General features: G+C 37.9%; 4 protein-coding genes across 4 annotated transcripts; all 4 read right to left on the reverse strand.

The window, feature by feature from the left end:
* Positions 1-1,553: 1,553 nt before the first annotated feature.
* Positions 1,554-2,498, reverse strand: LOC140931488 (melanocyte-stimulating hormone receptor-like). The gene has a single exon (XM_073381298.1). It carries the CDS (start codon positions 2,496-2,498, stop codon positions 1,554-1,556), a length of 945 nt encoding a protein of 314 aa, XP_073237399.1.
* A 7,063-nt stretch (positions 2,499-9,561) lies between these two features.
* LOC140931489 (histamine H2 receptor-like) lies at positions 9,562-10,862 on the reverse strand. Its single transcript, XM_073381299.1, has 2 exons — positions 10,325-10,862; positions 9,562-9,671 (listed from the first exon to the last, which is right to left on the reverse strand). The coding sequence occupies exons 1-2, from the start codon at positions 10,860-10,862 to the stop codon at positions 9,562-9,564; spliced, it is 648 nt and encodes a 215-aa protein (XP_073237400.1).
* Positions 10,863-14,572: 3,710 nt separating this feature from the next.
* On the reverse strand, positions 14,573-15,616 carry LOC140931490 (melanocortin receptor 4-like). Its single transcript, XM_073381300.1, has one exon. It carries the CDS (start codon positions 15,614-15,616, stop codon positions 14,684-14,686), a length of 933 nt encoding a protein of 310 aa, XP_073237401.1. The 3' UTR covers positions 14,573-14,683.
* A 1,389-nt stretch (positions 15,617-17,005) lies between these two features.
* Positions 17,006-17,938, reverse strand: LOC140931491 (melanocyte-stimulating hormone receptor-like). Its single transcript, XM_073381301.1, has one exon. The coding sequence runs from the start codon at positions 17,936-17,938 to the stop codon at positions 17,006-17,008; it is 933 nt and encodes a 310-aa protein (XP_073237402.1).
* Positions 17,939-24,222: the final 6,284 nt, after the last annotated feature.

Raw genomic sequence — 24,222 nt, forward strand, 5'->3', positions numbered from 1 at the left:
TTGGCCATTTTTTTCCTTGTGCGGCCTAGTAACAGTCCCAGAAGTCTTTGCGAAAGTTAACCCAGTTTCCTTCTCGAAATGCTCGTTCTCACCAAATTTCGTCTCGTAGAACGTCGCATCCTCACGTCATATTCTCGTCATTGCAAAGAATTTTTTGTATTCTGCTTTTTACAATTTGGCGAATCTCTCGGTAACGCCAGAAATAAACAAGAGGATTTAATGATGAATTCAGGCAAATCAAGAATATCGACGCAGTTTCAGCTACGTTAAGCGAAATTTCAAAAGGGTTTGTCAAATACAAAAGGAAGATAACAAACTGGAAAAACAAGATAGACAAATAAAGCGTTATAGGCGGACCTCCTTTGTCTGAGTGCCTCCCTTGTTTGTGCATTTTGAAGCTGATTTTGACTGTGTATTTGATTCTGATAATATTTGACAACTTTGTAAATACGAACAAACGCCCCGGTAGTTAGAACATATCGTACTAGTAAAATAACCGCAGCCATCATTTCATTGCTTTTCGGAAGGAAAATGCATATCAAGGCAGTGATAAAACTTGTTAACCATATAGATATCAATACTATAGTGACACATTTGGACGTGACAAGCTCTTGATATCGCAGATGGTGCGAAACAGCGAGAAGTCTGTCGAATGCAATGGTCGAGAGAGTTAGGAGCGATGCAGCACAGAAAAAAAACAAGAGATAACAGTCTTCAAATTTATAACTGTTGGACAGAGTGACGTTAAGTTGTAGTCTTTTTTTGATGCTGTCTTCAGTATCACGGCATAAATAATGCCGGCCATTAATTAGCTGCGACACCAATCCCACCCCAAGATCAGAGAAAGCCAGACTAAGAACAGGTTCTTCTCGTTGGCTGGTATTGATGAGACTTTGAATAAGGCGCGAATTAGTAAAATATTTCCAAGACTTGTCACGAGAGAAAACACGAAGTGTGAAACACAGAGAGGAAAGAAGAAAGTTTCTCTGTAACGGGCAAGTTGTAGAAAACCTTCCAACGTTTAATTGCAGTACTGTTCAGCCATTTTTTATCTTGCCGGTTGTTTTTCAAGCATTTTACCTTAGTCACCCCTTCTCCATTCGTTTTTTAAAATAGCCGACTACTTTGGCCGTCGATGTTAATGAGATGGTTTAATATGCCTCAAACGCAGTGTGTATTGTTTGTAGAGTACAGGGTAATAAGGTCGTTTATTAACATAGGTGATGAAAACAACACGTTTAAAATGTGCAACCTCTCTGTTTATAACTGAGATGCGAGTAGTTTCAAGCTGAGACATATGTGCTTGTTTAATCTAGAACTGCTGGTTTAACAATAGAAGGTTAAATCATTCTAAAAAGTTGAAACTGGTGTTAAAGTTTTCAAACTGAAAGCTTGCGTCAGATGGTTTTAAAGTTTTAAAAATAATAGAATTGAAAAAATCCGTCATTACTTTATCATGTTTCAAAAATTTAGCTATTCGGTTAAATGGAGACAAAAACTCAGAAGGCACTGAAAAAAGAATAAATAACTTTCAGTTGAAACTACCCAGAGCCTTAGTTCGTTTCTCGTGTCATATTCTCGTCCATGCGAAATATTTTCGCTATTGTTTTTTTTACAATTTCGCGAATTTCTCGATACCGCCAGCAATAAACAAGAGGATTTAATGATGAATTCAGGCAAATCAAGAATATCGTGGCAAATTGAGCTACGAGAAATGAAATTTCAGAAGTGTTTGTCACATACAATATTGTACTAGGCAAAAAAGGAAGATAACAAACTAGAAAAACCGCATAGACAAATAAAGCATTATAAGCGGACTTCCTTTGTCGAAGTTCATCCGTTGTTTGCGCATTTTGAAGCTGATTCGAAGCGTTTATATGATTGTGATGATATCTGACGACTTTGTAAATGCGAACATATGCCACGGTTGTCAGAACACAGCCTACGAGGATAATTCCCACAGCTACCAGTTCAATGCCTTTTGGAAGAGAAATGTATATAAAGGCGAGGATGCAACTTATTATCCATACAGACACTAACACTACTATAACACGTTTGGAAGTGACAAGCTCCTGGTATCGCAGATGGAGCGAAACAGCGAGAAGTCTATCAAATGCAATGACAGTAACATTCAGAAAAGATGCATTGGCGAGAAGATACGTGAAATAAGAATGCACGTTTAAAACTGCTGGGCAGAAGGTGGCTAAATTGCCTCCACTCGATGCCATCTTAATTATCAAGGCACTGATAATAGCCTTCATTAGCTGTGAACACAGTCCCACTGCAAGATCAGAGAAAGCCAGGCTTAGGAACAGCTTCTTCACGGTGGCTGGTATCGTAGAAGCCTTCGTTAACGCGCGGATAACTAAAAGATTTTCTAGAGTAGCCACGAGAGAAAATACAAAGTTTAAAAAACAGAAAGCAAAGAAGAAACTTCTCCTTTGGCTAACAAGTTGTACCAAAAAATCCAGCATTCGAGCGCAGTACTGTTCATCCATGTTTTAAATTGTAATATTATATAGATTTCCTTTCGATAAACTATATACGTTAATATACCTCTGTGTTAATTAGCTACCTTTCATAACAGCCACCTGCTGTGACACGTTATATAGCCGTTTCGATTTGCAGAACCTTAGACTTAATGTTTATAAGTAGTGTGGAAACAGATATTCTTATTGTTGGTATAAATTTTAATAGGGTTCAAACACCAATTCGATTGTAGACAAAGCCACCCAGGAAAGATCGTAGTTTTGCGAGCTAAGTTTTGAAAGCAAAGCAATTGGTTGTCTTTACACTAGGCTGTTAAGTAAGACTTAAAAGCTGCTAAGTTTTACTTAACCAAAAATGCGTGTGTGAAGGATTAAGTAAAATCTCAAATAACTTTACTTTGCATCTCATTAAAGTCGGAAAGTTGAAACGATTCAAGAAAGTTTCAAGTGACTTCAAAACCATCCTTAAAACTGACTTAGCGAAATTGCGGTTTCTTTGCTTTGAGAAAGGCGAAGCATGTCAATCAATCTTAATTATGTTGCGTGGGAAAATAGGCTTAAGTAAAACTGAAGTAAAAAAGAAAGGTTGTGAGTAAAGCTTTCTTTTACTTGAAGAATTTAAAATTTTACTTGTCTCGAAATATTTCTTAGCTTATTTAGGCTCTAGTGTAAAGACTACTCTAAATAGAGAGGAGAAGTGTGACGTCGTGTTGCCATAGTAGCAAAATTTTGGATCACAACAATAGGGTAAGTAAGTAAGTAAGTAAGTAAGTAAGTAAGTAAGTAAGTAAGTAAGTAAGTAAGTAAGTAAGTAAGTAAGTAAAGACTTTATTTTATGAGGGTTAGCACGAAATAGCCGGGGCTAATAAATTTGTGGCCCTTTAAATAATAAATAAATAAATAATAAAAATAACAAATGAGTTTACTAAGCTATAAAAAATACGAGGTAAAAACCAAAGAATACAGATACTATAGAATCTACTAAATTATTTAAAAGATAAAATATAGCATTATAATCATCTCCCAATTCACCAAGTAACTTAAATAGCAAAATGATCAAGATTCTGCTGTTGTTTAAAAAATTCATTCCACAATGCTTTTTTTAAAGAGTCAACTGAGTCCCTTTGCCTTACAGGCAAAGATAAGCTGTTCCATGCTTTGCAAGTTGTTACGGTAAAAGTTCTGCCTCCTTCTGTTTCGCGATTATACCTCGGAGAGGTTAGGTTAAAATTAGAGTACCTGGTTTGTCTACTATGGATGTTACTGTTTAATTTAAGTAGATCGTTGAGATAAACAGGGACGTCACCTTGTAATCGCTTATAAGCAATGATACATTTAGATATCAAAGCGTCTTTATAAAAAGGTAACCATTTCAGCCGATTAAACAATGGAACTGATAGTGTTTGAGGGGGGGGGGGGGGGGGGCATTCAGGATTACTCTAGCTACTCTAGCTACTCTAGATTACCCGCCCAAGGCTTTCCTTATCAGAGGACAGAGGACACTTGCATAATTAATCACTGGCCTGATCAAAGCATTGTAATAAAGTAATCTTTGTTTAAGGGGCAGATAATTCATAATTTTCTTTAACAAGCCGATGCGCTGTGAAACTTTCTTACAAACAGTCGTAATATGCTCAGAGAAAGATAGCTCTTCATCAATCTCAAGACCTAGTAGCTTAACGTGCATAACGTTAGTTAATAAACTGCCATTGCAAGTAATTTCAGGGTTATTGTTTATTTTGGTCGAGAGTCGCTTTCCCTTCACGGTGAGGACCTTGGTCTTTTTTTCGTTGAGTGGAAGCCTGTTGGCCAATGCCCAGTTAAAAACTTCTGATACAGATGTATTAAGAGATTCCTGCAGTCTTCCCATGCTGCCACAATCTGCTGACGATGTGATTGTAGTATCGTCTGCATAAAGATCGATTTCAGAGGAGCTGACATGAAGTGGCAGGTCATTAATAAAAACTGTGAAAAACAAGGGGCCGAGGGAGCTTAAGCAACGACGATAGCGACGGCGAAAAAGCAAATAAGTTTACATAGCAAAACAACAACTTTGCACGTGCATCACGCTTGTTTGTACATTTCTTAGCCATCGTAGCACGACTACGACGTGAAACTTCCTAATTTCACGTGTCCGCTTTATAAACTAGGTGAAAACAACACAATTTTTTTTCTTTTTCTAAACTTAAATACGGTCCTTTCTGATTTAACCGCAGAAATTTTAGCCGACATTTGACAAATTAATTGAAACTGAACGAGATCGATGAAGTCTGAAAAAGTTTTAAGTGACGTTTTTCGGTTTGTTGTCATCCATAAAAGAGGAAAATCCTCACACTGGGGCAGGCTTGTCTCTTTTAGAAGTTAATTTACGATAAAAACGGTAACTGAGTTTCAGCCATGGTTTCACTTGTAAAGAATATAAACATGAATTTTTCCTTTCGATGAAATATCTACATTAATTACCTTCTCGGTTAATTAGTTACCTTTCGTAACAGTCATCTGCTGTGACACGTTAAATAGATGGTTCTGATTAACTAAAGACTAAGACTGTATGTTTATAGGTAGAGTGCAAACAAAATTTCAGTCTTATTGTTGGAATGAATTTTAAGGGTTGAAACATCGAATTATTGTAGACAAGATCAATCGAGGAAAGGGGAAATCAAGGGGAAGGTTTTGTGACGTAAGTATTGCAAGCAAAACAATTAAACACCGTAATACATTGTATATAGTCCTTTTCGATTAATTTCCAATTACGTCTCTGTCCATAATAGAGATGTGAGGAACCGCTTGTTTAATTGAAAACGATCGGTATAAAGAGAGAACATTAAATTATGTAAAAAGTTGAAAGGGCGAGCTTTTTGTCGTAATTGATCCAACCAGCAAATGATTTACACGTTATAAAATAATAATGGATTTTGTTCAATTCTACTCTTTTATTTAAACTTTTAAGCAATCGGACGCAAGCTATCAGTTTGAAAAATTTAGCACCTGCTGTTTCTTTGTTCAAGGCGATGTAAGCGAGGTTTTTGAGTCTTCAAAGCCGGTGAGGTGTCTAAAAAAGGGGCCTGTTTTGTCTTCCGTCTTCTGTCTTTTAGATTAGCCTCAACTGGGGATTGGCCACAATGTAGTCTGTATAGACTAGCGCACAGCGAACCTAAATGACCTTGCTCTGTTGTAAGCTCTTTCCCACCAAATGCCAAAAAAAATCAGGATTCCTGTGTATAAATATGGAACTGTTGTTCGCTCTCGATTGCCCAGATTAAAATGAAACGCATCTTGAAAGTGTCGCGTTTGTCACGTTCTTGTGTCTCCGACATCAGTCAGTGGAATTTGAAATGCTTTTTCTTGGCGAAGATCTAAGACCGTTTTGTGCAAGAACTAATCTTCTTGGTCACATATTAACTCTTTGAATTTGAATGTCAAATTTCAAATTCTCATTTGTTGTCCCTATACGTTTCCTAAATTAGTGGTGGGGAGACGTTGGTTAAAGAATCTGTGTAATCATGTCCTTAATTCTCATGACCGCTCCGTTTTCTAAAGCAGAGATATTGCAAGGAGAAATTTGATGCTGATCACACTTTAGGGCTTAAAGGGCTAAGCATAGTTAGGCCATCACACGACAGAATCCTCACAGTAAAAACTGCAAGGGGTGACAGGCCGCACATCTTCACCGTTGTGAGACCTTTGAAAACCTTTTCCGTATTGCTTCAATGAGGACAATAACAACAACAATCTTTATTTGTCTCACTCTTGCTTAACTCTAAGTTACGACAATGAAAATATTGAAAGTAAAATTAGAGTACTGGCTTCCTGGAATAACTATAGAGGCTAACGGAGCCAGAGAGGAGAACTCTCTTAGGGATTTTACACTTGAAAAATTGTACGATAAGTGGGCTATTATGCTCGTTACGTTGATATAGCTTCTATATAGCGGACCAAAGAAAGGCTTGGTACACTCTATACTCAGCAGAGGAAAATGTGTAAGTTCAGCACCTTATGCAACAGACAATTTATTCAGTTCGTGTGCATTTCTGTTGAATTTTTTGTCCGTTTTATAGGATATGTCTGCTTAAAATCGCGTAAAAGTAATAATGATCATTTTCCATAGCTTCTGTTATCTTAAGTATCCGCTTTTAATATCTCCGTACAGTTGAGGTTTACTCGACGTCAGAGCACAATGTTTAGCTGTGCACAGCATGCATTCTTTAAATGTGTCCGGATTTGACTCTGGTTGTTTTGGGTATTTATCGCACCTCTGGTGGAAGCATTATTTAAATACGTTATAATGCTGAGTCCTTTGTATGTCGGTTTTTTACTCAATCGCCTTGTGAATGTGACTGTAGTATATTAGAGGAGAGTATTTAAAAGCTCCATATTTAAAATACCGTAGCATTTAGTTTGTTTACCAGTCAATTTACTGGCTTCTTTGAGCTACTACATAGTCTAAGTTTACTAGCAAGACTGCGGTTTGGAATCTTACGATTCTCATCAGTTGCTATGTGGTTGGATGGTTGAGGTGAACTCTGAACCATTCCGTATTGTTAGCCGTGATTTGGTAGGCGTTAATATATGCACCCTAGATCGTTTGGAGGATCGAAAATGGTGCGGGTTGATCGGTTCCTTGCCAGCCAGTCAGGTTGCTGTAGTTTCGATCCATCTTTTCTGAAAGCTTTAGACACTAGGTTGCGTTTTTATTAAGGTTAAAATTTGGAAAAAACAAGATTCTTGCCTTGCTTTTTTGTAAAGTATACAAACATATCGTTTAAATGTATATCATGAATGATTGTTTCTCGAAGTGGCAAGGGATTATGAGTGAGTAACTGTAACGGATGACAAACTTCTGCTTCACATTTATAACGGCGTGGAACCGTTGAGAATGTTGAGAAGTTTATTAGCCAGTTCTCGTTTCACAATTTATCAACACCAGTTCCAATGTCTAACAGAATATTCTGTTTCGTTTTACATTTCTCATTTTCTTTGCACCAAAATAAGTCCATTGGTTTTCTTACCACATTTCGTTTTGCAGACCTCGCAAAAGACACTGAAAAGACTTTCAGTTCAAACTATATGGAGCTTTAAATCCTTTCTTATGACGTGTTCTCGTTCATGTGAAATAATTTCTTCACTGTGCTTTTTACAATTTCGCGAATCTCTCGGTACCGCCAGCAATAAACAATAGGATTTAATGATGAATTCAGGCAAATTAAGAAAACCAACGCAACTTGAGCGACGAGAAACGAAATTTCAGAAGTATTTGTCTCGTACAGTATTGTACAAGGAAAAAAAGGAAAATAACAAGCGAAAAAAACTACTGACACAAATAAACTATTATAGGCGGACTTCCTTTGTCGGTGTGCCTCCCTTGTTTGGGCATTTTGAAGCTGATTTTGACTGTATATCTGATTCTGGTGATATTTGACAACTTTGTAAATTCGAACATATGCCACGGTAGTTAGAGCATATCCGATAAGGGAAATAATAGCAGTTACCATTTCAATTTCTTTTGGAAATAAAATATATAGGATCGGAAAGACGCAACTTATTATCCATACAGACACCAACACTGTTGTAAGACGTCTGGCCGTTACAAGCTCCTGATATCGCAAATGGAGCGAGACAGCGAGAAGCCTATCGCCTGCAATGACAATAACATTCAGGAAAGAGGCAGCGATGAGAGAATACACAAAATAAGAGAGCACGCTTAAAACTGTTGGACAAAGGAAGGCTAAGTTGCCTCCTCTTGACGCCATCTTCCTCACCACGGCATAGATAATAGCGTCCATAAGCTGCGGCAACAATCCAACTGCAAGATCAGAGAAAGCCAGACTTATGAACATCTTCCTGACGTTGGCTGGTATCGTTGAGGCCTTTATTAAAGCGCGGATAACTAACAGATTTCCAAGAGTGGCCACGAGGGAAAATGTAAAGTGTGAAACACAGAAAGCAAGGATGGAAGACTTGCTGTGATGAACAAGTTTCAAAAAGGTATCCAGCATTTGACTGCAGTACTGTTCATCCATGGTTTAACCTGTCAAATTGTATAGATGAATTTTTCCTTTTGGTGAAATATCCACATTGATTACCCCCTCGGTTAATTAGCTACCTTTCAACAAAGCCATCTGCTGTGACATGTTATATAGCCGGTTCATTAACTAGAGCTCTAGACTCAATGTTTATAGTCAGAGTGCATACTGAAATTCTTATTGTTGTTACAAAATTTTAAGGTTTGAAACACCGAATCAAATTGTAAACAAAGTCAACTCAGAAAACAATGCAAGTGGAAGCCTTGGCGACATTAGTATTAAAAACAAAACAATTAAACACCGTAATATACGTTTTTTTTTCCATCGATTTCTAATTACCTCTCTGTCCATAATTGACATGTGAGCTACTCTCTGCTAAGAGGAACCGCTTGTTTAATTGAAAACGATCGGTATAAAAATAGAACGTTAAATCATTGGAAAACGTTGAAAGAGCGAGTTTTTTTTCTTAACTGATCTGACCAGCAAATGACTTACACAAAATAGAATAAGGATGAATTTTGTTCAATTCTATTCTTTTATTTAAACTTCTAAGCAATCTTTCAGTTTGAAAAATTTAGCACTTGTTCCTTAGTTCAAGGTGTCGTCAGCGAGGCTTTTGAGTCTTCAAAGCCAGTGATGTTTTTAAAAAAGTACTGGAAACTAATTAGCCTCAACTGGGGACTCACGACGGTGTTACGTAGTCTGAATGGACTAGCGCAAAACGAGCGCAATAACCTTGCTCGTTTGTAAGCTCTTCCCAACTAAATGCCAAAAAATCAGGATTCCATTGTATAAATATGCAACTGTCTTTCGCTCTCGATTGCCCAGAATAAAATGATACGCATCTTGAAAGTGACACGTTCGTCACGTTCTTGTGCCTCCGACGTCAGTCAGTGGAATTTGAAATGCTTTTTCTCGACGAAGATCTAAAACCATTTTGTGCAAGACTTATTTTTGTCACATATTAACCCTTTAAATTGTAATGTCTATATTCAAATTCTCATTTGTTGTACCTATACATTTCCTATAATAGTAGTTGGGAGAAGTTGTTAAAGAATCTGTGTGATCATGTCCATAATTCTCACGACCACTCCGTTTTCTAAAGCATAGGTATTACCAGGAGAACTTTGATGCTGATCAATCTTAGGGCTCAAAAGGGCTAAGCACAGTTAGACCATCACATGACAAGATCCTCATAACTTTGTTCCTGTGATAAATTTGTGAAAGTTATAACGGTGACCACTTTACTAGTCATGTGTCGTTTCCATTTTGTAATAGACTATTCTTTTTCGTTTTACATTTTTCATTTTCTTTTGGCCTAAAGCAAGTCCATTAGTTTTCTTGCTAAATTTCGTTTTCCAGACTTCGCTGAAAAGACTGTCAGTTCAAACTACCCAGAGCTTTAATTCCTTCCTTATGACATGTTCTCGTTCATGTGAAATATTTGCTTTACTGTGCGTTTTACGGTTTGGCGAATCTCTGGGTACCGCCAACAATAAACAAAAGGATTTAATGATGAATTCAGGTAAATCAAGAATATAGACGCAAAATGAGCTACGAGAAATGAAATTTCAGAGGGGTTTATCAAATACAATATTGTGCAAGGCAAAAAGGGAAAATAACAGGCCAAGAAAACTACAGAGACCAATAAACTATTATAGGCTGACTTCCTTTGTCGGTGTGCCTCCCTTGTTTGGGCATTTTGAAGCTGATTTTGACTGTATATCTGATTCTGATGATATCTGACAACTTTGTAAATACGAACGTTCGCCAAGGTTGTCAGAACATATCCTATAATGGAAATAACCGCACCTGCCATTGCAAGCGAGCCTTTTGGAGTAAAAAATAATGTGAAGGCATAGACGCAACTTGTTAACCATAAAGACACCAACACTATTGTAACACGTATGGGCGTGACAAGCTCCGGATATCGCAGATGGAGCGAAACAGCGAGAACTCTATCAAATGCAATGACAGTAATATTCATGACAGATGCAGCGGCGAGAAGATACTGAAAATATAAAAGCACAATCAAAACTGTTGGACAAAAGAGGGCTAAGTCGTCTCCACTTGATGCCATCTTCAACATCACGGCACTGATAATAGCGGTCATAAGCTGCGGTAACAATCCAACTGCAAGATCAGAGAAAGCCAGACTTAGGAACAGCTTCTTGACGGTGGCTGGTATCGTTGAGGTCTTCATTAAGGCGCGGATGACTAAAAGATTTCCTAGAGTCGCCACGAGGGAAAATCCAAAGTTTAAAACACAGAAACCAAGTGAGAAACTTCTCGTGTGGGAAACCATTTTAACGAAATAATCCAGATATCGATTGCAGTTCTGTTCAGCCATTGTTTAACTTGTACATTATATACATGTATTTGTCGTGGATAAAACTGATATCTACATTAATTACTTTTCACATCGGCCGTCTGCTGTGTCGCGTAATAAAGCCAGTTTATTAACTAAAGCCTCAGAATTAATGTTATAGGTCGAGTGTAAACAGAAATTCAGTGTTATGGTTGGTGTAAATTTGAAGGGTTGAAACACCGAATCAATTTGTATAAAACAAGGGCAACCCTGAAAACAATGCAAGGGGAAGGTTTTGCGACACAAGTATTGCAAACAAAACAATAAAATGTCATGAAAGATATTAATCATCGTGGATAATGTGTATAAAGAGTTTTTGGTATGGTCCTTTTCATTAAGTTCCAATTACCTCTCTGTCCATAATTGACATGTGAGCTGTTTCCTGCTGAGAAGAACCGTTTGTTTAATTGCAAATGCTCAGTATAGAAAATAGAACTTTAATTTATTCTAATATATAGATTTAGCCAGGGCTAAAAGCGAAGCTCCTATTAACTCGAATTTATAATTCAAATGAAACAATAAACTTTTATTCCACAAATCAGTTAACTTTAGAGCACATTCATGTGACTTTTGAGGGAAAGACTACGTGATTTTCGAGAAAAATAATTTGCAAACAGTCCAAGCTAAGAGTGAACTTAATCTTACATCGAGTTGATAGCCTTTATATGTACACCCAAAAAATAGCAATCATCTTCGATCACATTTAAGAGCCATAATGGCTCTTGATCACAGTAGATTATGCCTGGAAAACAAATCAGGCCGAATTTTTTGCGTTCGACATGTTTACTTTACAAAATCTTGCCAACAAGTCTGGGGACGTGTAAACCAACCTTTTATACTTTTTGTACATCACATCTGAGGTGAAACAGTACCATGAGGCGCCGTTTTCATCGTACAGACCTCGGACAGAATGCAGTGTTTCACACTTTTGCAATACAAATTGCACTCATTCAATATTCAGGACGATCAAAGCAAGCGTGGGCTAGCTTTTAGCGAAACCGTCAAAAAAATTTCCAAAATCACCTATACGGCTAGCCGGTTCTCACTTTTGACAAGTCGACTGTTTAAATTAAGATTAATATAGTTATACGCTTCAACGCAATAAAGAATTTATTATGTTTAATTTTTATTTAATGATTCTATAACGATCTGTAATCTTCAAAAGCGTATGATACGCGCGGCATTTTGACTACTCCTGCAAGCGATGTTCATGAGCGACTGAAAACAAACGGCACAGCGATTAAAATTGCAAAAGAGACTACTAACAATCAATAAAGAAAGGGAAAATAATAAGGTGAAACATATACAGAGACAACAATTTTCATTCACGAAGACAAGTATTAAAGTGTCTCTGAAAATCCTTGTTTACGTTTTAAGCCGGCTTCCCGGTGTTTGCTTTTTTCAAAGATGAACTTGAGGCAAGAAAATCGCTCAAAGCTTTCTTTTACAGCCAGAATTATAACCAAATATTCTTTGGAACTTTTTCTTTCTATTTGCGGTGAGAAAATGTCTAAAGGCTTTTTAAAGTTCCATAAGCTTATAATCAAACCTGATACTCGGTCACTCTCGGTCAGATCATTGTCTCAAATCTTACAAACGTGCATAAACCAAATAGCCGCGTAAACTACGCTCGACTTCATTAAATTAGATGTAAAAAACAAACATCAAATACAATAATTACTCAGGCTTACCTTTCGAGATGCACTGAAAACTATCAAGTAAGGCCAGAATCGCTTCAGACTTTTCAACCGTCTTACGCATCAAGCAAGGTGAAAAACGAAAACGATGCCATCCGAAATCGGATTTCCGACTTTGCCAAAGCGACGTATTTCTCAACCAAAAACCCAATAAACAAACTAGCCATGAATAACAGAAGACTCTTGCTAGCAGCTGAATTTCACTTTGTACATTCAGTGGAAAAAAGACAGTTAAAAACATCACAAGTTGACACAAAACTCTGTCAGCTTCAGCTGTCAAAGTAAACAAGTTTCAAGATGCTGCATAAATTTTCCCCGTGAACTCACCTGTCAAATTTTGACCAATCAGAGTATAAAAATTGGACGTAGAGCGTGACCAACGCGTGAGCTTGGTGAGAAAAGTCAAAAGCAACTAGCATGTCCTCCCTGCCTGTAAAAACTGGCTTAATTTTTAGCTGCCGAGGTCAGTTTGAAATCAAAATTTTAATTGTGCGGCACATATAAAACACAACATAATTCATACGAATTGAAAAATTAAACTTGAGCCTGCAATCATTTGAAAACTAGTAACTTGTCAGCGGATAACTTCAAAAAGATACTCAACCTCGATGGGTCGACACCTGAGCCCGCGATACGATCAGGTGATACTGATCAGCGGATACCCTGTTTTGACAGCTGTCAATTGATCACAAGGTTGATGTGCAATATGTCTGCAATCTCAGTCTTCCTGTGCTCCCAAACTAGCTAGAAAGTGTGAGATTGAACATTGGTTGCACTGTGGTGCGGACGGACGGGCGGGCGGGCTGAGGGCGGTGTACGGTCACGTGATTAGCAAATTTTCTGGGATGGGTAGATTTACTTACCCATGGTGCTCCGCAGGCGCTCTTCGCGCGCCAGAGCTCCGCTAAAACGTTGAAAGGGCGTGTTTTTCCTCTAAATCAGTTTAACCGTCTAGCGAAATTTTTGAAACATTATAAAACACAGATGGATTTTGTTAAGTTCTGTTCTTTTATTTAAACTTTTAAGGAATTTGACGCAAGGTTTCAGTTTTGATAGGTTTAGCACCCATTTCGTAGTTGACAGGTATGTCCGCTTAGCGAGTCTTTTTAGTCTTCCAAGCTGGTGAGGTTTTTATAAGTGGACTGGAGCCTAACATTTTTGATAGTTTTCGTCTTCCTTCGTCTTTCTTTGAGATTTGTCTCAAATGTGCTCTCGCAACGGTTTTTCTGACTGGAAATGGCGCAGAGCGAACCCAAATGACCTTGCTTATTTGTAAACTCTTTTCGAATGCCTACGAGCATATGTGTTCGTCTCTAAAGAGTGTTAAGATTGCAACTTCCGCTGTAGGCGTACGTCGTAGGACGCGTCTTATTTCGTACCCACATTTCCCACGGCCAAGCGAAAGGGAGACTTCACTTTTTTTTAATGGAGACATGCATACAGTTGTAAACAACTACTTTGACTGGCGATTGTTGGGATTGAAATCGATCACACCTTGAAAACTGGCCATTTTTTCACATTGTTACTTATTCTTTGGCAGTTATCGGTACAGTCACGGTTGTAAGGATATTTCTTGAAAACGATAAGGTTCTTTCACCATAGCTAACATTGTGCGTTAAAGGGGGAAAATGCTTTTAAGTTTCTCTCTGTGAAAAGTTCTTTGTCGATGAAAAACAGAGCCGAGTTTCATTACATAAATGCTCTAAAGACGTCTTCTTGTCTCGCAGTTCAGAGAGACCAGATCCAATTTCGAAGAGACCAATCTTAGTTAGGTAGTTATTATAACAAATCGCCTTGCAACCCAATGATTGTTCCTCAAAGTGGCAAGGGATTGGGAGTGAGTAACTGTAACAGATGACAGACTTTACATGTATGTCGGCGTGGAACCGTTAAGAACGTTGAGAAGTTTATTAGCCAGTTCTCGTTTCGCAATTTATCAACACCAGTTCCAGTTTCGAACAGAGTATTTTGTTTCGTTTTACATTTCTCATTTTCTTTGCACCAAAATAAGTCCATTGGTTTCCTTACCATATTTCGTTTTGCAGACCTCGCGAAAGACACTGGAAAGACTTTCAGTTCAAACTATCCGAAGCTTTAAATCGTGTCTCATGTCACGTTCTCGTTGATGTGAAATAATTTCTTCACTGTGCTTTTTACACTTTGACGAATTTCTCGGTACCGCCAGCAATAAACAAGAGGATTTAATGATGAATTCAGGCAGATCAAGAATATCGATGCGTAATTAGCGACGATAAACGAAATTTCAGAAGTATTAGTCAAGTACAATATTGTAGAAGGCAAAAAAGGAAGATAGCAAGCTAGAAAAACAAGATGGACAAATAAAGTATTATAGGCGGACTTCTTTTGTCGGAGTACCTCCCTTGTTTGGGCATTTTGAAGCTGAGTTTGCCTGTATATCTGATTCTGATGATATTTGACGACTTTGTAAATACGAACATATGCCACGGTTGTCAGAACATATCCTATCAGTAAAATGACTATAGCTACTATTTCATTGCTTGTCGGAAGGAAAACGAATATGAAGGCGGTGATACAACTTATTAACCACAAAGACACCAATGCTATATTAACACGTTTGGGTGTGATAAGCTCCTGATATCGCAGATGGAGCGAAACAGCGAGAAGTCTATCAAATGCGATGACAATAACATTCAGAAAAGATGCACTGACGAGAAGATACCTAAAGTAATTTCTCACACCCAAAACTGTTGGACAGAAGAAGGCTGTGTTGTTTCCACTTGATGCCATGTTCAATATCGAGGCGTTGATAATAGCGGCCATAAGCTGCGAACACAGTCCAACTGCAAGATCAGAGAAAGCTAGACCTAGGAACAGCTTTTTCACGGTAGCTGGTATCGTTGAGGCTTTCATTAAAGCGCGAATAACTAAAAGATTTTCAAGAATCGCCACGACAGAAAATACAAAGTCTAAAACACAAAAAGCAAGGAGGGAAGATCTTCTGTGATGAACAACGTGAACCAAGGAATAAAGCTCACGAGTGCAGAACTGTTCAGCCATGGTTTAACCTGTCAAATTGTATAGATGAATTCTTCCTTTTTGCTGAAATATCTACATTGATTGCCCCCTCGGTTAATTAGTTACCTTTCATAAAAGCTATCTGCTGTGTCACGGTATATAGTCGGTTCATTAACTAAAGCTTTAGACTCAATGTTTATAGTTAGAGTGCATACTGCAATTCTTATTGTTGGTACAAAATTTTAAGGGTTAAGACACTGAATCGAATTGTAAACAAGGTTGGTTTTGAAAACAAAACAATTAAACACCCGTAATATATAGTCCTTTTTCATGAAGTTCCAGTTTAATACCTCTCTGTCCATAATTGAGATGTGAGTTACTCCCTGCAGAGAGGAAACAGTTGCTTAATTGGAAACGATCAGTATAAAAATAGAACGTTAAAATCATTGTAAAACGTTGAAACAGCGAGTATTTTCTGTTTATTGATCCGACCAGCAAATGATTTACACATATGAAATATTGGTGGATTTTTGTTTTAAGCAATCTTTCAGTTTAAAAAATTTAGCACTTGTTCCCTAGTTCGAGGTGTCGTCAGCGAGGCTTTTGAGTCTTCAAAGCCAGTGATGTCTCTAAAAAAGGACTGGAAACTAATTAGCCTCAACTGGGGACTCACGACGGTGTTACGTAGTCTGAATGGACTAGCGCAAAACGAGCGCAATAACCTTGCTCGTGTGTAAGCTCTTCCCAACTAAATGCCAAAAAATCAGGATTCCATTGTATAAATATGCAACTGTCTTTCGCTCTCGATTGCCCAGAATAAAATGATACGCATCTTGAAAGTGACACGTTCGTCATGTTCTTGTGCCTCCGACGTCAGTCAGTGGAATTTGAAATGCTTTTTCTCGACGAAGATCTAAAACCATTTTGTGCAAGAATTATACTTGTCACATATTAACCCTTTAAATTGTAATGTCTATATTCAAATTCTCATTTGTTGTCCCTATACATTTCCTATAATAGTAGTTGGGAGAAGTTGTTAAAGAATCTGTGTTATCATGTCCATAATTCTCATGACCGCTCCGTTTTGTAAAATATAGGTATTACAAGGAGAACTTTGATGCTGATCAATCTTAGGGCTGAAAGGGCTAAGCAAAGTTAGACCATCGTATGACAAGATCCTCATCACTTTGTTCCTGTGATAAATTTGGGAAAGTTATAACGGTGACCACTTTACTAGTCATGTGTCGTTTCCAATTTTTCTCAACACCATTTCCATTTTTTAATAGACTATTCTTTTTTGTTTTACCTTTTTCATTTTCTTTTGGCCTAAAGCAAGTCCGTTAGTTTTCTTACTAAATTTCGTTTTCCAAACTTCGCAAAGACACTGAAAAAGACTTTCAGTTTAAACTAGCAAGAGCTTTATTTCCTTCCTTATGACATGTTCTCGTTCATGTGAAATATTTGCTTTACTGTGCTTTTTACACTTTGGCGAATCTCTGGGTACCGCCAACAATAAACAAAAGGATTTAATGATGAATTCAGGTAAATCAAGAATATCGACGCAAAATAAGCTACGAGAAATGAAATTTCAGAAGTGTTTGTCCAATACAACATTGTACTAGGCGAAAAAGGAAGATGACAAGCTAAGAAAACTACAGAGACAAATAAACTATTATAGGCGGATTTTCTTTGTTTGTGTGCCTCTCTTGTTTGGGCATTTTGAAGCTGATTTTGACTGTATATCTGTTTCTGATGATATCTGACAACTTTGTAAATACGAACATACGCCAAGGTTGTCAGAAAATATCCTATAACGGAAATAACCGCAACTGCCATTGCAATTCCTTTCAGAAGGAAAATAACAAGGAAGGCAGAGACACAACTTGTTAACCATAAAGACACCAACAATATTGTAACACGTGTGGGCGTGACAAGCTCCTGATATCGCAGATGGAGCGAAACAGCGAGAAGTCTATCAAATGCAATGACAATAACATTCAGGAAAGACGCAAAGGCGAGAAGATTCTGAAAATATAAATGGACAATCAAAACTGTTGGACAAAAGAAGGCTAAGTCGTCTCTACTTGATGCCATTTTCAACATTACGGCACTGATGACGGCGAACATTAGCTGCGGCAAGAATCCAACTGCAAGATCAGAGAAAGCCAGACTTAGGAACAGCTTCTTGACGGTGGCTGGTATCGTTGAGTTCTTCATTAAGGCCCGGATGACTAAGAGATTTCCTAGAGTCGCCACGAGGGAAAATACATAGTTTAAAACACAGGAACCAAGGAAGAAACTTCTCCTGTAGGAAACCAGTTTAACGGAAAAATCCAGAAAGTGAGTGAAGGTCTGTTCAGCCATAGGTTTACTTGTATATATACAATATGCATGGATTTTTCGTGGTTAAAACTGATATCTACATTGATTACCCGTCCGTTTATTAGCTATTTTCCACATCGGCCACCTGCTGTAGCGCGTAATAAAGCCGGTTGATTAACTAAAGCCTTAGACTTAATGATATATGTAGAGTGCAAAAAGAAATTCAGTGTTATTGTTGGTATAGATTTTTAAGGGCTGAAACACCGAATCAAATTGTATAAAACGAGGCGAACCCAGAAAAAGATACAAGGGGAAGGTTTTGCAACACTAGTATTGAAATCAGGACACCCGATATATAGTCCTTTCCATAAAGTTCCAATTACCTCTTTGTCCATAATTGACATGTGTGCTATTGCCTGCTAAGAAGAACCAATTGTTTTTGAAATTGCAAATGCTCGTTATAGAAAAAAGAACTTTAATTTATTCTAAAACGTTAAAAGGGCGAGCTTTTCCTCTAAATTTAACAGTTCAGCAAAATTTTTGAAACATGATAAAATACAGATGGATTTTGATTTAGTTCTAATTTTTTATTTAAAATTTTAAGCATTTGACACAATGCTTCAGTTTTAAAACGTTTAGCACCTGTTTCAGTAGTAGTTAATAAGGTGACGTCCAGTCAGCGAGGCTTTTTAATCTTGCAAGTCGGTGAGGTTTTTATAAATGGACTGGAGCCTAACATTATGGACTGTTTTCTTCTTCCTTCGTCTTTCTTTGAGATTTGTCTCAAATGTAGACTTGCGACGGTTTTTCTGAATTGACTAGCGCACAGCGAATGACCTTGCTTATTTGTAAACTCTTTTCGAATGCCAACGAGTATATGTGTTCGTCTCTATAGAGCCTCAACATTGCAACTTCCGCTGTAGGCTTACGACAAGCCGTAGGGTTAAGGGCGGAAAAACATTCTGCGCAAGCTTCTGCGCATCCTTTACCGCAGGCTCAAGGCGGGCTTTTCTGTGTGCTGACTGTGCTTGTTTGTTTGTTGCTGGAGTTCTGAGTGAAATGCACGAGGTGCGATCGTTACTAGCCTGAATTTCATCCGATTACTTCGAGTCGTCATTACTCCCTCAGTAACGTCTGAATCGACCAGCCGTTAATGCCGTCCATTGACGTCACTACACCTTGACCTTTGTTTTAATTCATGCAAAAAGTAAAACACGATTTTCACGTGGCAAACCGAGAAATACCGTTTGGAAATGTCTGCATGATACAGAACTGCCTTATTTTTTCGATCGTAATTCATGTTTAACGTTCAAACTATCAACTGCGTGCAGTACAACTCTACTAAATTCTATAATCAAACTCGTTGGCAATCACGCAATGAAATAAACACACACACGGAACACTTAGTTCAAAAACAGAATGATTTGCTTTAATTGAAGCGAAGCTATTTGGTCCTTAACGAAGACAAAAAACAAGGAGACAAGAAAGAAAAGCTAACAGAATCATTACACTTGACGGTAAAAATAGCAAGAAGGTCGAATTATAACATTGACCTCACAAAACTTCGCGTAAACAAAATCACCGGCCGCCGAAAGCACAAAGCGGCTCTAAATAAAAAACCCACCGACTCTCCGCAATGATTCTTCATTCACAGTTCAATTTAGCATTTCGGTTTCGAAGACAAGGGCAATTTTGCTGTTTAAGATAAAGATTAAGCTTATCGAAATGTTTGAACTAAACGAAAGAACGCCAGGGATTTGATCCGCTGAATATCAAGCGACAATCCCGCTAAAATTTTTCATAATTATACATAATTGTGCGAATGTTTAGACAATCAACCAATCAAAATCACTACCCGGTTTTCGTGTAGTGAGTGACGTCACTGGACGGCATTAACGGCCGGTCGATTCAGACGTTGTTGAGAGGAGAAAACGACTCGAAGCAATCGGATGAATTTCAGGCTAGATCGTTACCTCCTTGTAAAGCATTTTAATTTGACACGTTTGCTTTTTTTTCGTCGCTTGAAAATTACTTTGGATTCAGAACAACCAATGTTAAAGGAAAAACGGATCATTCCGTCAGTCTGAGGTGGAATAAAAGGTTTAGAACATTTCTTAAGAGGCGAGTATTTTTCTGATTGTGCATCCGATTAATTTATGAGTTGATTTCGCCGGGTTGAATTAAAACCCGCTTGTATTCTCAGTGTGTATTCTGTTATTAGTAGTTACGGTTACTTTTTTTTACATGCCCAGATTTATTACCTTTGCAGAACCAGCTTTATCTTTGTCTTCAGTCAAAGAACCATATTGCTGTTATAACGCATCAGAGTGAACAAACTTGTGCGCTTATTAAACTTTCTCGGAAATAAAAGGCCAGTAAGCTTACTCAAGATCAGTTGCTCAAAGCTTGCTCAAGTAATAATAGACAGAGTTTTTTTCATTTTTCATTACATAGTTTTGTTTTCGATTGCACTGTGAAGGTTTCTGTTTTTTATAAGAGTAACTTTCAATTTCTGTACGCAAATTGTCCTTTTCACTCGCTGTGAAGTAGAGAACTGCCGACAGTGACTTCAAAACAATTGACTCTTTTTCTGTAAACAATTGCTGCAGCTTGATTTGACTGAGGCGAGCAAAACAAATCCTTATGTGCAATTTTCTGTATTTTCTAATGATCGGCTGAGTTTAATTTATGTTATGCGTGTTCAACTTGACAACACAAAGCAAAATTTATATATCTGCGCTAAACGAGCAAGTTTAAAAAACTGTAGTTGCTTTGAAACCGATTTTTGGGAAGATTTTACGAGATAAAGATTGACCTTTTTTCTGCTCACATATCAACGCAATAACTTCCACATTGAGGATTTTGTTTATATTTTAGTGATCTGCGAAACTACGAGTGTCCGATCGAGCGAGGGTTTTAAAATATCAGCTGGAGTGCGACAAAGTTCAGTGACTTCAAACACATTGTGGGCAAGCGTTAATTTTTTTGGGCAAATCACTGTCCAAAGATATGTTGTTTTTGTGTCCACAGAGGAGCTCCGGACCTTATATATCCAGGAACTTCCTTATATGAACACATATATGAATGAATGCATCTCGAAAAAAATCGGACCTACGCATGCACATTTTCAGTACAACGCAAGGAAATTAATGTCGTTAAAGTCCGTTTTACTATGAGTTATTCTTCGAGAAAATTAAGTAACTACAAGGTTATGACCACAGCTTGTAACTTTTGAAGACAAATTGCCTGTTCTTTCCAGGTTGTGAGTGGAAACATTTTATTTGTAGGCAATAAAATATTTGAAATCCTGCCATTTTTTCAAGCCCGGCCAGGGGATCTGGGCAAAAAAAGTTCACGCATGCTCATTACGTTTTTCCGCCCTGAAGCCGTAGGGCGCGCCTTATCTCGTACCCAGATCTCTCACGGCCAAGCGGAAGAGAGACTTCACTCTTTCAATGGACACATACAGTCAGTTGTAAGCTACTACTTTGGCTGTCGATTGCTTGGATGGAAATCTATTACAGCTTGAACAGTGGCCATTTTGTCACATTGTTACTTATTCTTTGCAAGAATCGGTACAATCACGCTTGTAAGCGTTAAGGTTCTTGAGCCATAGCAAACACAGTTTTGTCCATAAAAAGGGGAAATCCTATTAATTTTTTCTCTTTAAGATGTTCGTTGACGATGAAAAAGGGAACTGAGTTTCATTAAGTAGGTGCCCTAAAGCTGTCTTCTTTTTTCGCAATTGGGAGAGACCAGATCGTGTTTTGAAGAATTCAATCTTAGGTAGTTAGTTATTACAAAAATCGCCTTGAATCCCAATGTTTAAAATGCTGAATTGAAATTCTCTTTCATATGTTTGTGTTTTTGCGCTGTAAGTCCATTACATTTCGTGGAAGTCGTAGACAGAATTTAGTTCAAAGGTGTCTGCTTTCAGGTTCTCTATTGAGCGACCAATTCCAATTGTAGCGACCAATTTTCTTCCGTTTACAGCTTTCCTTGGTCTTTGGTCACAGCAAGTCCATTCGCCACTTTTGAAACGATTAGAGCCGAAATATTTCCCTCATTTTTTTCTGGAATTGTTACTCAGGTGGGGACGCGCCCATCAGCGCGGTCATTTTTGGTCATTTTTCCCTTGTCCCTTGTAACAGTCCCAGACGTCTTTGCGAAAGTTAACTCGTCCCAGTTTCCTTCTCGAATTGCTCGTTCTCACCAGATTTCGTCTCGTAGAAGCTCGCATCCTCACGTCATATTCTCGTCCAAACGAAGTATTTTCTTCATTGTGCTTTTTACAATTTGGCGAATCTCTCGGTACCGCCAGCAATAAACAATGGGATTTAATGATGAATTCAGACAAATTAAGAATAACGACGCATATTTAGCTATGAGAAACGAAATTTCAGAAGTATTAGTCAAGTACAATATTGTAGAAGGCAAATAAGGAAGATAACAAACTAGAAAACAAAATAGACAAATAAAGCGTTATAAGCGGACTTCCTTTGTCTGAGTGCCTCCCTTGTTTGTGCATTTTGAAGCTGACTTTGACTGTATATCTGATTCTGGTGATATTTGACGACTTTGTAAACACGAACATATGCCACTGTAGTCAGAAAATACCCTACCAGTAAAATAACTGCAGCTACCATTTCATTACTTTTCGGAAGGAAAATGTATATCAAGGCAGTGATAAAACTTGTTAACCATATAGATATCAATAGTATATTGACACGTTTGGACGTGACAAGTTCTTGATATCGCAGATGGAGCGAAACGGCGAGAAGTCTGTCGAATGCAATGGTGGAGAGAGTTAGGAGAGATGCAGCGCAGAGAAAAAACAAGAGATAACAGTTCAAATTTAAAACTGTTGGACAGAGTGACGTTAAGTTGTAGTCTCCTTTTGATGCTGTCTTTAGTATCGCGGCATAAATAATGCCGCCCATTAGCTGCGACACCAATCCCACCCCAAGATCAGAGAAAGCCAGACTAAGGAACAGCTTCTTGACGTTGGCTGTCATTGATGAAGCTTTCAGTAAGGCGCGAATTACTAAAATATTTCCAAGACTTGTTACGAGAGAAAACGCGAAGTTTGAAACACAGAGAGAATAGAAGAAAGTTTCTCTGTAACGGGCAAGTTGTAGAAAACCTTCCAACGTTCGATTGCAGTACTGTTCAGCCATTTTTTATCTTGCCGGTTGTTTTTCAAGCATTTTACCTAAGTCATCCCTTCTCCGTTCGTTTTTTAAAATAGCCGACTAGTTTGACGGTCGATGTTAATGTAGACAGTTTAATATGCTTCAAACGCAGCGTGTATTGTTTGTAGAGTACAGGGTTGTATGGTCGTTTATTGACATACGTAATGAAAACACAACGTTTAGAATGTGCAATACATGGTTCGTGCCCATCAAGTTCCAATTACCTCTATGTTGATAACTGAGATGCGAATAGTTTCAAGCTGGGAAAGTTGTGCTTATTTAATCTAAAACGGCTGGTTTAACAATAGAAGGTTAAATCATTCTAAAAAGTTGAAACGGCGAGGTTTTTCTCTCAATTTAATCGACCAGCCGAAAGTTTTTGAAACATAATAAAGTAGTGATGGATTTTTTATTTTCTAATCCTTTTTAAAATTTTTAAGCCATCCGACGCAAACTTTCAGTTTGAATAATTTAACACCTGTTTCGTAGTTTAATGTGACGTCAGCGAGGATTTGCGTTTTCAAAGCCGGTGAGGTTTCTGGAAGGGCCTGGAACCGAATATTTTGGGCTGTTCTCGTCTTCCTTCTTTTTTCTTTCAAATAACTCTCAAATGTAAAACTCGCCATGTTTAAGTCTGAATGGACCACCGTACAGCGAGCGCGACTGGCCTTCCTCTTTTGTTAACTCATTTCTTGTCAAAATGCTCTTTTTTTTCCTTGTTTTTTTTTTAACCTTTAAGCTTAATACAAGCAACCACAGTACAAAGATTTTTTGTGTTTCTGTCCGTGTATAGACTAGGACGTTATATATCCAGAAACTTCCTTACATGAACACATTTTGTGAATGGGTGAAATTCTTTCGCGCCCCGCGACTACCTTTTCATTGATTTTTGGAAGGAGAATGTGAAATATAAAACAACGAAAGCAAGGCGGGAAGTTCTTCTTTAGCGAGTAAATTTTAGCAAAAAATTCACCGCTTGAGAGCAGCACTGTTCAGCCATGGTTTAACGTACTAGTAAATTTACATGAACTTTTCGTTCCAAAAATTTCTACAACTGAATAATTATTCCCTCGACCGTATCATTTAGCTTTGCAGTACAGAACTGCTCGGTCATGGTTAAACCTGCCAGATGAT

The sequence above is a fragment of the Porites lutea genome, chromosome 3 (assembly GCF_958299795.1).
Source record: "Porites lutea chromosome 3, jaPorLute2.1, whole genome shotgun sequence".
Taxonomy (NCBI): Eukaryota; Metazoa; Cnidaria; class Anthozoa; order Scleractinia; family Poritidae; genus Porites; species Porites lutea.

Excerpts from the sequence above, each read along its gene's own strand:
- LOC140931490 (XM_073381300.1), bottom strand. The coding sequence starts at position 15,616 with ATGGCTGAACAGTTCTGCACTCGTGAGCTTTATTCCTTGGTTCACGTT.
- LOC140931491 (XM_073381301.1), bottom strand. The coding sequence starts at position 17,938 with ATGGCTGAACAGACCTTCACTCACTTTCTGGATTTTTCCGTTAAACTG.
- LOC140931489 (XM_073381299.1), bottom strand. The coding sequence starts at position 10,862 with ATGGCTGAACAGAACTGCAATCGATATCTGGATTATTTCGTTAAAATG. Across the intron at positions 9,672-10,324 it reads AGGCTCGCTTGCAATGGCAG|CCCTTTTGAGCCCTAAGATT; the intron begins GTGCGGTTATTT and ends AACTGTGCTTAG.
- LOC140931488 (XM_073381298.1), bottom strand. The coding sequence starts at position 2,498 with ATGGATGAACAGTACTGCGCTCGAATGCTGGATTTTTTGGTACAACTT.